Here is a 16,172-nt window from a genome sequence, read left to right as displayed (position 1 = left end):
AAACTTATGACTTTATAGATTCTAAATGTTTACACAGAATTTTTTCTTTGTGTGTAAAAGCTGTCTATAATGATATGCAGTGAATTGTGACACAAATTATGAAAGGCAACACGCATTCTGAAACTCTCACATAAATACATTCTCCTTTTACATACTCGCACTATCATTTTTATAACGATTTTTTTAAATTCTCACATTCACACCTTTTACTTATATATTTCAATGCACATATTCATACATTTTTATTCATACATTTTTATATTTTTCCTCATATGTAGTTCTCATGCACATTAATTTTATATGCATTTAATTCTATAAAGGATATGTGGACGTAAGAAGAAAAAGTGTAATTTATTTGTGTCTAACAAAAGAATACACTAGATGCTTAAAAGCACTGGACCACCTACATATGGCACCGACAGGAATTGCCTAGTCATGCAAATGCATATTTAGTCAGCAGAGCTTGGCGAGATTGGAATGTAACTTTACGTGATCTATCACTTCTTGGCTAGGTTCCTATAGTTCCTAAATGCTTTGCAATAATACCACTTATAGTTCCAAATGAAAGAAATTTCATGAACTGACTTCTTGCTCAAATTCAACACAATCTTTAGAATCTTTATTAGACCCATTCTTCTGTTTGCAAAGGCAGATTGTATGACTAGGTGCTCGATTTTATACACCTGTGGTAACTGGGGACTCCAAACACAAGGAACAAGGAATACAGTGGAAATGGCATGCAGGCCATCCAATAAGAATTTACAGATTAAAAGATGAGCTGAGTGTAGATCGGTTATCACGTTGAGTTATTTTTTTACTCTAGGTGATGGTTGCTACATTGGCCTAAGCAAAGCTGACTTATTTTATTTTAGGTTCTTCATATATAAGATGTATTTTTTTGCAGGCATATGTTTGTCCTCCTACAATAAGAAAAAAACTATGTGATAAGCTAATGAAAATTACATGTTGTCTAACTATAGCTAAATAAGCAATACTGTGATAAACAAAACAGCAGTAAAGACATTTTTTAACATTTACACTTACATTTTATTATATCCAGGCTACTGACTATAAGGACAACAGAGGTTCAGTGGGGCATGTGCAGAAGATTGACACTCATATCCATCTTCAGACAGTTTCACCAGTTCAACAGCTGCCTTCCTATCAGACTGTACTCCAGATTGTGGTTACTCCTCATCACTTGAGTGTGAGAGTTATTCACTCAAACATCACTACTGTGATATTACTATCAATATCACTTGTGCCTTGAACCATCAAAGCTGTATCTCACCCAAATACAGCAGCACTTACAAAGCAGGTTCTTTTAGCCAGCAGCTAGTATGCTCAGTGGAAATCTGCCCTTCTAGTTTCCAGCCTTCGATGTCATCATTTGGATGTAGAACTTCAGTAGTTTTAACTCTGGCACTCACATCTCAAACTAGCTCAAGTTCACACTGTCAGACTCCATTAAATAAAATTGCTTTGACAGTTAAAATTTTAAAATCAAGGATAATTTTTTAAGATGCATTATTAAACTTCATTGCAGTATTTTTCATCATAAAAAAGCTTCTCACCATGTATTTTGCATGTATTTATTGTTAACATAGGCCCATCAGTTGTCATTTAGGACTACAGGATTAAAACTATATTTCCTCACATTAATGGTGTAGATTTAATTGCAATGTTTGATTTGTTTGATGACTATTTTACTGCTGCAAAACCCTTTAGGCAGATACTTCATGATACTGAAAACCATAATCAAAGGCATTATTTTTGGAGGAAGCAGTATACTTATGATAAACACAAAAAGAGCAACAAAAAAATACATAAATGGCATAAATAGCTCCACTTCATCGGTTTTAGTTGCAGCTTGGTTGTTTGAGGGTTAAAGTGTTTCACTGCAACTGCATCTGCAAAATTCTTTTCTAGATTTGTACATTTTTCGTGCTTGCTTTCTCTCATGTGCTGCTTTTACGTTGCTTCTTTTGCACCCCTTAAAAATCAACCAGATCACAGATTCCCCTTTATTCAATTTAATTTTAGTTTTAGTCATCCTATTCTAAAAAGTATCACCTGTTGAAATAACTGGTAGTTTAGTCAATTTACTAAATCCATACTAACCAAAAAAACAAAACAAAAAACCTACAGTGTTACATGAATTTCAATGTTTTTTGGTTGCAAATTCCATTCCATCCATTCTCTTCAACTTATACTTATTAGGGCCATGAGGGGGCTGTGACCTATCCCAGCAACCACAGAGAAGAGGCAGAATACACCCTGAACAGATCGCCAGTCTGTTGCAGGGCTAACACAGAGATACAGACAACCATTCACACTCTTGTTCCTATAGGCAATTTAGAATAGCTAAACCTAACTAACTGCATATCTTTGCACTGTGGGAGGAAGTCAGAGTACCTGGAGGGAACCCACATAAACATGAGGAGAACGTGCAAACTTCTCCCCGAAACATGGCTGTAAAATGAGGTTTGAGCTTACAGAATTAAAAAGATAAAAGCTAAAAGTACCATAAAATTGATGACAATCTTTGAATAATGAAAAAATCAAGCTGCGTCTAAGATCTGGATCTTTGTCTGGTTTTCAGAAGTCACTAGAAAATGAATTCATCTAAGCATAGGGCCCTAATGTATTGATAGCGTCTGTATTTCTTGAACCATGAGATTCTCTGGGAATATGTAGCACCTATCTGCTCAATACATTTTAATACATGAATGTAATTTCAGTTGCTACTTAACACATACAGGTTTCTGACAGGAATTAACTTGAATGTATGTATCTGAGAACAAAGAATGTATAAGCATGGGAGTCCAAAGACTCAAACGTAAGAGGTAAAACTATGTATGTATTGAAATGAGAAATATATATATATATATATACATATTTGTAATTATGAGTCAAAATATATGCATGAGAAAGGAGATTGAAAGTAGCTACAAGCAGAATCTACACATACAATATGTAAAAGGAGAATGTGTGTATGTAAGTGTGACAATTTATAAATATGAAAGGGGAATGGAAATATGGGCGAGTGAAGATTTATGCATGTGAAAAGAGAATATCTTGATGTGAGAGCATCAGAATGGCTTATATGGGCTCTTGTATCAAATGCTGTATCTAAAGTTATAGCCAGCATTTATTTTTCAACTCATCTGCTGTTTTCACTTAAATGCTTCGAAGATAGCTCTACAACCAAAATTTCTGACATTCTAATAGTGGCGATAACACCATATTCTGCTGTATGAAGCACATAGAAAATAGTTTGCATAGCGTGTTATATTGGTGGAGATGCGAACAGGTTGGATTCTCCCAACTATTTTTTGCAAACATTGATCTTCAACATGCAAGACAGGTCAGCTGTGCTGTTGTATCCACCTCTGAAAGACATCAGAGGATTCACTGCTAGACTTGTTGTCCGTATTGGCACACTTTGACATTTTTTTAATGCAAAAACACAAAGAGTGAGCCACAGAAACTGCTGTTCTCTTTGTAGCATGGTGCATTATAAGCTGGCACCATCTCCTCACAGCAAGGGACATGTTTTTATTTTCTGCGTGGAGTCTGCACTGATGTTGTTATGGATTTGCTCCAAAGACCTGCTAGCCAACAGGGCTGAAAGCTCTAAACTGTCCAGTGTTGGGAATCGGAGGCCCTCATATAATGATATCAGTGATCCATTTGATATAATGTCAAATTTTGTGTATCCCATGCCAGCAGAATCTCTGCAAATATATACTCAACCCCACCAAAGTGAACCCTTGTATGAAGACCACATATTACTACATTTTTGTAGTCTTTTCAGAATAAGAGAGAGCAGTAAATTTGAGTTGACTAAGACATTACATCCATGTATAGATTTTTTTGATTGATGGTGAACAGTAAGAAGTTGATGTGTTGTTACATAGTTTATAAAGGTAGCTGACGTAAAGAGCATGTGAGGCAACAATAATCAGAACATGCTGCAGCTTGCTGAGCACTATGATTATGCATTTCCAAAAATCTGTCTCTTCAGATTTCACTCTTTACCTAACACCACTCCAGCTTGTCTCAGCTATAATAACCTGCCAAATGAGCAAAGACTGTATGGTACCAGTGTGGGCAAGAGCAAAGCGTCTGGATATTGACAAATCATTAGGAAGCCCAAATGAGACAGCATGAGTGGGTGTAGAGATTTTTCAAGCAGGCCAAGGTGAGGGGATGAAAACCACCAACAACATCAAAAGGGCTCTCCTTACTCATCCTTGGCTGGATGCAATGCATTATAGGAAGGGGAAATGATAAATTTTGAGGTACTTACCGGGGAATATGAACTGTTGCTTGTATTTGAAATAACTGGAGGCTGTGGAAGGCAACAAGAAGAGCTAGAGGTTGATAAAAGTTGGGTAGACTGTCCAAGTTCACATGGCAATTTGTTAGTTTAGTATTCAAAGTCAAATTAGTTTGAACAAATCTATGTCGCAATATCTATTTATTTGAGTTCATAATTTCAACTCAAGGTTCGGTTCTCAATCCCTTCTTTGGCATTTTATTTACTTTTAACAAAGGAAAATGCTTCTATGAGAAAAAGAAATTAGCTCACAGTTGCAATTACTTTGCTTCAGTTCTGACATTCACTTCAGTCATTAGCATAATTCTTGCATTGCCAAATGCTAAGCTAAAAGAGCCAACATACCTTCTTTTAGCATTGTTATTGTGGGCATGTTCCTATGCACCAAACTTTTAGAGGGGAATAGGAATTATATGCGTATTAAATAAAATACCTGTTAAGTTGAACTGTTTCTGTTGCCTTGCTGACTGTGGGGAGGGGTGCAGAGGGGAGGGTGGCGTGGCACTGCTGGGCAAAGGAGGAGCTGGGGAGGAAGGGGTGGAGGAGGTGGTGGATGAGGGGTTACTGCTGGAGTCCGGTTGGTATGGGACTGAGATGTGATCCTGAGAAGAGACAGAACAGATAAAGATAAGCATAGGCTTTATTCAGACCTAAGTATTTGTAATTTTAAGGTGAATTTATAGAGTCAAATTTACTAAGTGGGGGCAAATTAGCGTGAGGCTGCAATCGCTAAAAATGCCCCCATGAGAGAGGATAGCTCTGTGGTTGCTCTACGAACAATGAGCTCATTTAAACCACAGTTGAGGTAATGACCAATGTAATATACCAAGAGCAGCAAAAATTAATGGAACAAAAATGAGCAGAGCCGATGAGGGAAAGAGTAATGTACTAACCAAAATAATATAGTGTGAGTGCAGGTTGCACACATGTGTTTCTCTCTGGAAACAGCATGGCAATTAAGATAAACAAGAGGCAGTTGAAGAGGGATCAATATGTTTTTGGCAAACTCTGTGGTTAGAAGTTCCCAGGGACAGTATGAGTGTCATCGCTGGGTAAATCTGACAACTCAGGTGAAGCAGACGATTTATCAAGTGTATCGCTGCCTTACCGCAAACTCTTCTACTTAAAAAATTTGAAATGTGTGTGTGTTTGTGTGTGCGTGACTTGGGTGCATATTAAAGAAGTTGCTGTTTCATGCATCGTTTTTGTTTTCTCTACACAGCCAACTTAAAATTTTGTGAGATTAGACATTCATGTAACACACGTAAGTCCCTTTCAGCCCCATTAACTGTTGCAATAGATCCCATGAAGATCTAAAACAACACGTGGCTATAAGTGTGTGTGATGCAGAGAAATACAACACACACAGAAACTGTTTTTATTGTGAGTTTCTCTCCAGAAATGGGACCTAAATCCCCAAAACTGCAATGTACAATGTTGCAATCTGCAAAGGCTGTCCACACCTTTCAGTTGCACAATTGACACTGCACATATTTAATAAACACCAACTGTAGCTTTTAAAATCACTAAAAGAGAGTTTTATACTGACGCAGTTACCAAATCTGGCCCTCAGTTTGTTAATTGTAAAATGCTCTCACTCTGCTTTATTGTTGAACTCTCTCTCCGTCTAACTTGGAGCCTCTAGACTGATTTTCTACCTTCAAGGCAGAACTTTTTATTCATTTCAGTACAAAGTGAACATCAGAGACTTGGAACTTGCCTGACAGATGTAATCCATCACAATGAGCAATGTAGTCAACTTTACTTTTCTGTAAAATGTTTCTCATCTTCTCATCTCATTTTCATTACGTCAGATCAGTTATTCAGCCGAAGATTTTGCAAAAATCATTTCAGATCTAGATGACAGACTCCATCTAGTTTAAATTCAAATAGTTACTTAATATAATCATTTCATACTGAAGTCTAGTCATCCCATCCCATCACAAATAATTCAATTCATTTCATTTTCAGTGAAGTTCCTCATGACTTTACAGACTTAAAATCAATTTATAAATTAAACAGTTTGGAAATTTAATCCATAAAACAAGTAAAAAAAAAAAAAGAAGAAGTACCTGATATTGATGAAAAATAGACAATATTTTTTTGCTTAGCAGCCAACTGTTAAATCTCAGGTGCCCTTGAAATGCACCAACACGTAGAGATTTCAAACTGTTAGCCAAAGAGAATACACCAGACAAAAATTTGGCTTTTCAATATGATGGATTATGTTCCTCAAGCAAATTTATATAGTTTCTGCTACTTGATTTTGAAAGCGCACTGGATAGAGAGAAATCAATGGCTGCCCGGAAGGTGGTAAAGCAACCTGAAGAGTTAGGGAATACTTTGTAAAAACAAAAAGAAATATAAATCAGAGGATCTGTAGTTTGTAACAAATTGTCAAAGTCTATTGTATAAGCAATATAACAATCAATCAAATGCAGGTTAGACTTTAGCAAGATATCATCATCTCCTACAGAAAAAGATTAACTCTGAAAAATTATATTAAAAAGTAAAGATTGTATCAATGTGGTATGTGCAGCTCGACGGGTGCATACATCTGAAGAAATTAACAGAATTTAGTGATACTACCATTTTACTTTCCTTAATTATATTTCAAAGTTTATAACCAAGATTTGAGTTTTGGAAAAGTGAATCTATGAGAAACACAAAAATATGTGCGTTGACAAAACGAACACACTCCGGTTTCTGAAAACCTCAAACTGTTAGACAAAGGCATACATAAAAGCTGTGGCTTACTCACATGTTCACACCTGCCCATTATTTCCTAACAAGCGTGTTTGTTTCACAGTCTTTCCAGCATGGTGTTACCACCATGGGAATTTAGTGATAAACTTTTTTCTCTGGAACTGAGCTGAATTTGATAGATGTGCTGGCTGTAAAATATCCAGTGTAGGAAAACAAATCCATCTGTGTAAACATCAATATTGCTGAAGATATTTTCGTATGGTTTCCTGATTCCAAATACACAATGACTCACAAAGCTCCCAAAAATAAAAGAAAGCGATATGTAGGACAAGAAATACGCAGATTGTAATACACGGTTTATTTTTTACCCTTACCTTGTTGATTTTGTTGGTTTTGGGGAGCGTCTGACTGATGTGCAGGTCTGTGTACCTGAGCGGGTTGTTGATGTCACATGGCACTGATTCAGTCCGTACCAGACGAGCTACTGCAGAAAGAAAAAAGCATAAAGGAACAATGAAGTACTACGGGAGATTGACATTAAACAATAATTGCCTAACAGCTTTAGGAAAATTAGACAAATTCTTTATCAGACACAGCTTTTAATGTGAAAAAAATGAACAAACTGCCTCTCCTTTAACACCATCCATCTTTTATCACACGCACACACTCTTAAAACAAATTCCCTTAAGCAAACTATGTCATTAATAAACTGTCATTTTCTCTTACGAAGGCAGAGAAGACATCTAATTAGTGCTCTTTACCTTGAGTTGTTCCTTGATGATCTTATTTTGAGAAGAAGGAAAGGGGGAAGGCAGAGAGAGGACAAAAGAAAAAAAGAATCTTAATTCTCATTGCAGATAATAGGAATTTCTTCAGTGCTGTCTGTGTCAGTATAAACAGCTTGTGAAGCACATTTGTCAAGCCTATATGGCTTAATTAATCAGGAGATAGCCTATACCTGCAGAAGCAGTTTCACTTTTACAGATGAAAGCTGAAAAAAAAATATAACTTCATTTGCTCAATGGAATCAGATATGTCCAAATGTAGTTAATCACGAGAGCTGTAGAGCCATGCCTTTGGGTTGCCTAAAACAAGCGAGAGCTGGATAGCTTCACAAGGCTTGACAAAGGCATTAATCCTGGCCGAGCTGGCTAATAGTTAGGCCTCCCGTACTCTCACACAACGGTTTTAGAAATCTTGTTAACCATTTATTTATTGCTTAATTATCTGTTAAACATAATAAAATAAAAACTAATAGTCAACCAGTGTAAAAAAAACTTCTTGATGCATGCTCAATCATCCAGATAAGTAAATCCCAAAAGGTTGATTCTGTTCATCTGGATGTTTTCAGTGGGACAAATGTTTCGTCACTCATCCAAATGACTTCTTCAGTCTCAGCTGACTGCAGGTTTCCCCAACCTTATAATAGTACATTGCACAATGACTGAAACCAGCCCACTGAATGAACAATGGGCTGTAAAGTCAGTTCCTTTATCATTAATGTGCAAATTCTCATGGCCATTGATCAACAACTACTGATCAGAGCCTATTGATCAATGGCCATGAGTACCATTCACAGAGAGTTGGGGAATGGCAGCAATCACAGCATTGTAAGATGGTGAAAGATGTACCCTTAGGCCCCCTCCTGGATTCAAAGATGGTCTTTCCCTTTTCACATAAATGGCCTCCTTGACTCCACGCTCAAACCAGCGTTCCTCCCTGGAACGCTTTTGCCATCTTACAATGCTGACAACTCTCTTTAAATGGTACTCATGGCCATTGATCAGTGGTTTTTGATCAATGATCAACAAAATGTGAAAGTCCGTCAATTTTGTATAAACATAATATCAACATTGGAAATTACATCAAAAAATACCTTTGAGGGATTCCCGTCCGCCTCGCTGAATGATCAGTAAATGGCAAGGTGGGGCTTCTTTGGTGCATTTGTTGTGGCACTTCAGCCTGAGTACGCACGAAACAGAGAAACTTGATTAGTGTGTGTTTCGCTGTTATGTGGTGTTTATTACACAGCAATAACACCTATGCAAAGTGGGTGGAAAAAGAGACAGATGCAAATTGGAAATTTATTCAAGTAAGCTGAAAACAAAAGGGGTCCCTGATGTGTGTCATGTCGAAAAACAATCAAACGAGACAAAGAGATATAATTGAAAAACAAGCGGGATGGCACACTAATTAAATAAAGTATTGACAGGAATATAAGCGAATGTGTGGGATTAGATATTAATTACTAATGTGGACACTGACAACAATGGGTACTCAGCACTGACCAGTACTGATACCTACTTGCAGTTTTTACATTTCAGTCCAAACAACATTCCCTTTCCACATACTATGCATGTCTGGGACATCCAGTATTTCGTGGAAAACCTACAAGCAAAAGAAGAGAAAGTGAGATTCCGAAAAAGGGCATCGATTTTTCACTTGTTGCACATCCATATGGCATGAAGGAGCTGAGGATTACAATGAGAGGAACACGGGTTCTGACCTTTTGCCTTTCATAACGTTCTCTCATTCTGACAGAAGGCTTTTGGCAAACATATCTCATTCCCTGCCTAACCTTTCTGCAAGGATAATAGATGCCTGAAGAAGCTACTCCTCTGAAAGTGTTTACCTTCCTAATCTCCCTCACCTCCTGATTTAATTTGTGGCCATTTCATTTTCATCTTCCAGTAACACTGTGCGAACGAATAGGCTGTATGGTTTTTACATCAATATAACAATCAGTTTGAGGGTTCACAGGCCTGTGTCGCTGCTGAGGAGTCCAACACAGTCTCTTCTACAATAAACAAATCCACAATGTACTTTGGTACCAACAACCAATTCCCTTCACACACTAAGTGGTCTGAGCACATATGTGACTATTGGCTGATGCCAGGCCAGCAGTGTGGCTGGCTAATGGCAGGTGACTAATGTAGTCTGACAGAATCAAAATCTCTTTATTATGCCAATCTTTTTCATCAACTGAGAGGCACAACTTACTCCAACCAACTCCACCTGACTGATTTCTTTAGTAGGCTGTCAACTATGAGTGATAATATGAAATTAAGAGCCGATTCTGCTAAAAAAAAATCTTTCAGCACAGGAGAGGCTCTAAAATAGTGGGTTATTCACTACTTTCCTAAATACATTTATCATAACATGCCAACAATATGATCAAGGGCACACTTACACACACTGAAAACTGCAAACCGACATCAAGGAGGCTGCTGGATGGAATAATGGTATTTCTTAAAACCATTAATCACCTTAATCTTCAAATAACAGCTATATACGTTACATTTGTGCTCAGTTTGGCTCCGTATAAAGATGCTTAGCGCTCCTCTTTCCACCTCACAGACTTTCAACAGGAAAAACACCCACGATCTCGAGGTTGCTAAAATCCTCCAACTAATACTGTAGCTATTGTTTTACTTTTTAGATCATAAGCACCCTGCTTGGAGTCAAGCAGGGTGAGAGAGAGAAAGAAAACTGAGTAAGTTACACAAGAAGCCCTTTTTAATTGGACTGCCATTCTATCACAGATGTGAGCATATGCACAGAGGGAACCTCATCCACACTCACCCACATATTTTCCTTTAGGCCTACCTGTGTTTTATTGAGTTTCCCAGATCTCTTCGGGGAATCTGTGGGGACCAGCGAGGCACTGAGAGAGTGTCTAGAGATAGAGTGGAAAGGAGAGGGCAGAGGCATGGTTTTTACTTTTTTAAGTCTGTCAGTATGTCTTTCAGAATTGACTAAATGTCTGGTATTGTGTATCACATTTAGCATGTATGGCATTTCAAGGAACAGATTGTTTTTGTAGCAACAAACTGATATTTTGGTGTCAGCTTTAATTAGCTGTAGAGAGTCAGGTTTAACGAAATGCTGTCCTTGTTATCAAGATAGAGTAGGTAGGTAGGTAGTAGAGGCAGAGGGAAAAATCAATAGAGCATAGCATCATGATATTTTGCATGGCAATATCTTATCGATATACTGACACAAAAAAATCCATATCTTATTATATAAATTGCAAATACAATTTGTTAGTACAAATGCTACAGAATGCTACTCTTGGCTGCTCCCTTACTCACAAGGGGTTATCACAGCAGGTAGTGATGCATGTTTGATTTAACAGAGTTTTACAATGGATGTTCTTAATGACACAATCTCAAATAAATTTGTGTCTCTTCCTGGGGGGCGTTCGCTCGCTAAATATAGTATTTAAACCACTACACCATAGATTAATAAAATCAATTAAAGTCCACCGGATGGCACTGTTAACTTTTTTCTATTAAGGTTAGCAGAGGTGACAATGTGCCAGATGAAGTTGGTAAAACAATATTATAGATTGGAGAAAGCCAAGAAAGCATCATCTGTGCTTTAACAGGGACGAGACAAAGACGATGGATATGACACATCGCATTTACAAAGTCAAATCTCCCACACCACCATCATATGATAACAATAGCCAAGGACACCAAAGCAAACTTTAAATTAGCTTAAGCAATATGCAGTGAATATTAAATGAAAACTAGTTTCTACAAAACCTCCTTAGTCTAATAAGGACCTCACTTTTTCCATAAAAAGGGAAAACCTTATTGTATCAGTGGATGATTAGCTGGAAAACCTGGATTCAAAGCAGAAGAACAGCTGTGTAAATAAGTGATAATCTGATTGTTCTACCAGTTTTACAGACAATTTAAAAACAGGCAGAATGCTGATGGGACACCATCTTTGTGTATGGGTGTAACAACAACTGATTTCCAACTGATGTCTCTCAGATCCTTCGTCATTATTGTGCCTATACCAAAAAACATCACCAACTCTGGAACGTTGCAATAATTTAATAGTTTTGAGAACCTCTAATCCTGAAAAATACCCAAATTTAAAGTCTGGCTCCACTGTTTGATCTGAGCGCATACTGATATCAGTGACTGAAAATCCCTGAACAATCGCGGCTACTGAAATAGAGGTTAATAAACTGCATTACTTTTGCCCAAACTATGTATTAAGTTTCCATTTATTTGAATTTTAAAGGGGTTTTTTTTCATGACAATATCATCCTGTCATTTTATTGAACTGATCCCAATTTTACTTTGAGTTGCCTTCTCCTTTTTTTTTTAATTAAAGAAATCGGGCTTGGCCTTGCAACTCCTTTCTCTGTTGCAAGGCCTGTAGCTGTTGTAACCAGGCACATTTATTGCAGCACTGGCGCTATTTTCATTAATCCAGGTTTCATATAAACATATGAAGTCCAAATAGGGGCTGGGGATGATAAACTCCCCCACTTTTACACTTTATGCTAGTTATATTCAGATTCTTCCTGAAAGATCCTGCGCCTTAGCTTTAGAGCCGCGAATAACTTTGGAAAAATTTTCTACTAGCAGTATTAACAGTCCATAGTTTACTGAAACCAGAAAAAGTTGAACAATGATGTTTTAACATCATCTTCAAATTCACTGGAGTTTGCAATTGGCATTTGAACACTGTTTGCCACCATGCTGACCTCCTTATTTCTGAGTGGCTGCTTTTCATTGGAAATTCTTCATCCTCAAGTTAAGTTAATCAAGTCAACACCACACAGTTGAGCCAGGTTATACGCCGGCCGCTCCATTTGTGCTCCTTCTTCTCCAATAACTTACTCTTAAGCGGCCCAGGAGATGGATAGATATCCCCAGGGAATAGCAAGCAGATTGTAATGATCAGCGCATTGCTCTTATGCACTTTGTGTTATATTTTAGCATATTACTTTTTCCAGTTGTTTATGGAAAACAAAGGTTTGTGGCCAAGGCATGCACTCCATATCCAACACTCTTAGCTCCTTTTAATTGATGGCCGACTGTACTAAGTATATAACAGCTGTAACCACATGAAACAGTATTACCGCAAACTTGAAATTGTTGTAATAGATTAAAACATACTGATGATTAAAAATAAACCAGTAGAATCACAACCAGAACTGATCCTCCCTGTAACAATCTTAACATCTGTGCTGCACTGTGCTGAGATTTTTAACTGTCTTGAATGTTTTCCATGTGTGAATAATCTCTTGTAGAGGGGTGGACTTCAGATTGCTTGGTTTTATAATCCTTCTCAGACTGAGAAGCAGCAATAATTGCTTCATTGATCACAAACCATTGCTGATACAGTTCCTCCTTAGCTTCACAGGCATCTGAATGCTCCTCGACATCCTCCAGCAGTGCTTCCACATGTCTGCATTCAGTGAAATTAGACTAGACTAATGCCAACACTTTAGTTTGTCAGGTGCATGTCAAATTTATGACACGTTTTATTAACAGCGTTATTCAGTTGTTCTGTTTGACAGACTGATAAAACAGGTACTGACAAAGTCTGCTTTTGGAGATACAATTTCCAATTGAAAAAGCGATAAATTGCAATATATGTTATTTCAATACTTAGTATATTGCAAAATTTTTTAAACTGCAATAATATTTTATTGTGCATTAAGAATAGGGGTGGGTTTTGATAATCGATTTATCGATTAAAATTGATTCTGGCTTGGATAACGTGATATCGATTCATTAAAATCCTGAATCGATTTTTTAAATATTCATTTCTTTTGCCCAAAAAGCCATAATCTCAGGTTAAACCTCACAAAATTTCAAGAACCACCAAACAGCTAAAAAAGTAAATGAGAGCAGGTACACAGATTCTGCACAAAGATGTAAACACAAAGCGCGGACTCGCCGATGGATCAGAATCAGTAAGATGTCGCCTTTCTCACCCGACGGCACGGACACGGTGGGGGCTGAAAGCCGACAACTTGCTGATTCCGACGCTTTGTGTTTACGCCCTTTTTGCGCTGATTCTAAAGCTGTTCGTTTTGTCTCTCTCCAAACATTATTGACCGAACCAGCAGCAAAAGAAGATCCAAACTACGCTTCACAAAAACATCGTCATGAATTCCCTCTGACTTTTGCTGTTTTGCTTCCACCACACTTCATGCACAGCTCTCTCTCTCTCTTTTTCTCTCGCTTGCTTGTTACGCACAAGTCTACCGTTGTTTACAGGCTGTCAGCCGCTGTTTTTTTTTCCTTTTACTTACTTCCGAAAAGAAAGACTCATTTCTGCTGTTCAATAGGCTTCTGAACAAATGTAAACTTTTTAAAATTATGCAAAATGCAAAACGCTTAGCTGTGTCTGTAATAAAACCACTGTAACTTCAGAGGTAATGTTCATATGTTGATTAATGGTTTTCTTTCGTTTTTGATGTACTGCAGAATATTTTTATAAAATCCCAGGCCAGGAAAATCACCTTCAGGTTTTTCTGTGTTTTATCTTCAGCTACTTTGACACAAAGGCATCTGCTGTGATGCTCACACCTTTGATAAAGTCTTGCGAGTGTCAGCTTCCTTTTTATAGATACAAAAATATGTAAATGTACTGATCTGAATTATAATATTTCTGACTGTCTGAGGCAAAATTTCCCAGATTTAAATCGAATCGAATCGAATCGAATTGTGGATCGAATCGATTCGGGACCTTGTGAATCGGGATCGAATCAATTCGGGACCTTGTGAATTGGAATCGAATCGATTCTAGAAATCAGTGACGATACCCAGCCCTAATTAAGAATAATGATAAAAACCATATTATGGAGTCTCTGGTGATTCCCACTTTAAGCTAGATTGGTATCTATGTAGGCAGGTACAGTAAATAAACAGATGAGTATATGAATAAGTATAAATAATAAGTATTGTATGAAACGAGCGAGACTACACAATGTAATACATTGTATTAAAAATGTCTCTCTAATGCCCGTTGCAACCTTTTGGGATGAAAACAGAATAAGCTGAATCAGTACCACCTGTTTGAATTGTTTGCTGTAGATATCCCTTGATAACCAAGCTACTTTAGTGTTATCTGTAATCTATTATAAAGAACTCTGGCTTAAAAAAGATTTTTAGCACAAAAACCTTTCACATGGTCCATTAGTGCTTTCAACAACTGAGCAGCCCGATTCATTCATAAGCCACCTCTTAATACCAGGTGAAAACAGCATCCAACACTGAATTGCCTGTGAAGGCAGCTGGATGTGGTAGATATGCATTGAGATGATATCACACTCTAAAGACGTGCTGGCTGCAATAATTCAGTAAGAAAGGAGCAATGCTGAAAAATGGTGACATAGTCAAGGGTCATGGTGGAAAAACCCATAATAAAAGCTAATTTTTGTGTGTTATTTCAATTTCTGCAGAAACTGCACTACTACAAGTCCACGGGTAATTTTCAGTTACATTTTTGCCAAAAAACTAAAGAGGAAAAAATATCAAAAAACCATTATAACACTTACATATTTCTCAGAAGAGTCTATTTTTTTTAATTAAAGATGTTATGTACGTTATGATAGGAATGCTAGCTAGAGCAGTCTAAAGCAGACAATAAGGAGCAGGCTGCAGATAGAAAGATGCATTCCTAATAATTATTTCTAATTTTCAATATTATTTTCACACTTGGCTCTAATAATTCAGCAATTATAAACAGAAATCTGTCATAACGTGTCACAAATGTACATGTCCCACATTGGGAGAATAAATTTGTTTCATGAAAACACCACAACTGTATATATGCAGTATTTTAAGATTGTCAGTATACACCAAAACACACTCCCATCTTTAATAATGATTAAATAATATTTTACACAAATGTAAAATACATATATTTTTTGAGTTAGAGTTTTATGCATGTATTCATGATTACTCTCTTTCCTGTGTAATACAGAAGACAGTTAAATCAAATAGGCTGAATGGAAGGAAATAAGCTTGGTTGGTTGCAGTATAATTTTTAACTCATATGTATACTATTAAAAATAATCAAGTTTTCATCTTTTACACCCCAAAATTAAATATTTGAAACAACATGATGGGAAGAGAGTAATTGTTTCGTCAATCTGACAGGCATACACCAAATCCCAAAAATATATGTCATTTTTTACATAAGCCACTGATTTTCTATTCTAAAATTTTAGGCTGCCTATAAAATATATATTTAGATACAATGTTTCCTAATAGTATCATGATATTTCCCATCAGTCAAGAAAGTCCTGTTATGAAGCCTCCAGCTGAGCATTGTTGTTGTTTCCATCTTGGTATTGTAAAACCAA

The 16,172-nt window shown here is 37.0% G+C and overlaps 1 protein-coding gene across 4 annotated transcripts in view; it reads right to left on the bottom strand.

The window, feature by feature from the left end:
• ksr2 (kinase suppressor of ras 2) overlaps positions 1–16,172 on the bottom strand; it is a 122,425-nt gene that overhangs the window by 32,429 nt on the left and 73,824 nt on the right. For all 4 annotated transcript variants that reach the window (XR_014877324.1, XM_085181029.1, XM_085181028.1 and 1 more), the window contains 7 exons: positions 10,655–10,724; positions 9,353–9,436; positions 8,925–9,010; positions 7,810–7,830; positions 7,423–7,532; positions 4,776–4,944; positions 4,313–4,354 (listed from right to left, as the gene is read on the bottom strand). Coding sequence is in view for 3 of the 4 variants with exons in the window: in XM_085181029.1 (XP_085037155.1) it covers positions 4,313–4,354; positions 4,776–4,944; positions 7,423–7,532; positions 7,810–7,830; positions 8,925–9,010; positions 9,353–9,436; positions 10,655–10,724 (582 nt within the window). In the remaining variant the exon portion in view is untranslated. The remainder of the gene's footprint in view (positions 1–4,312; positions 4,355–4,775; positions 4,945–7,422; positions 7,533–7,809; positions 7,831–8,924; positions 9,011–9,352; positions 9,437–10,654; positions 10,725–16,172) is intronic.

The sequence above is a fragment of the Neolamprologus multifasciatus genome, chromosome 12 (genome assembly GCF_963576455.1).
Source record: "Neolamprologus multifasciatus chromosome 12, fNeoMul1.2, whole genome shotgun sequence".
Lineage (NCBI taxonomy): Eukaryota > Metazoa > Chordata > Actinopteri > Cichliformes > Cichlidae > Neolamprologus > Neolamprologus multifasciatus.
Note: the sequence above shows the minus strand (reverse complement) of the source record. Positions and strands in the feature narration are given on the sequence as shown.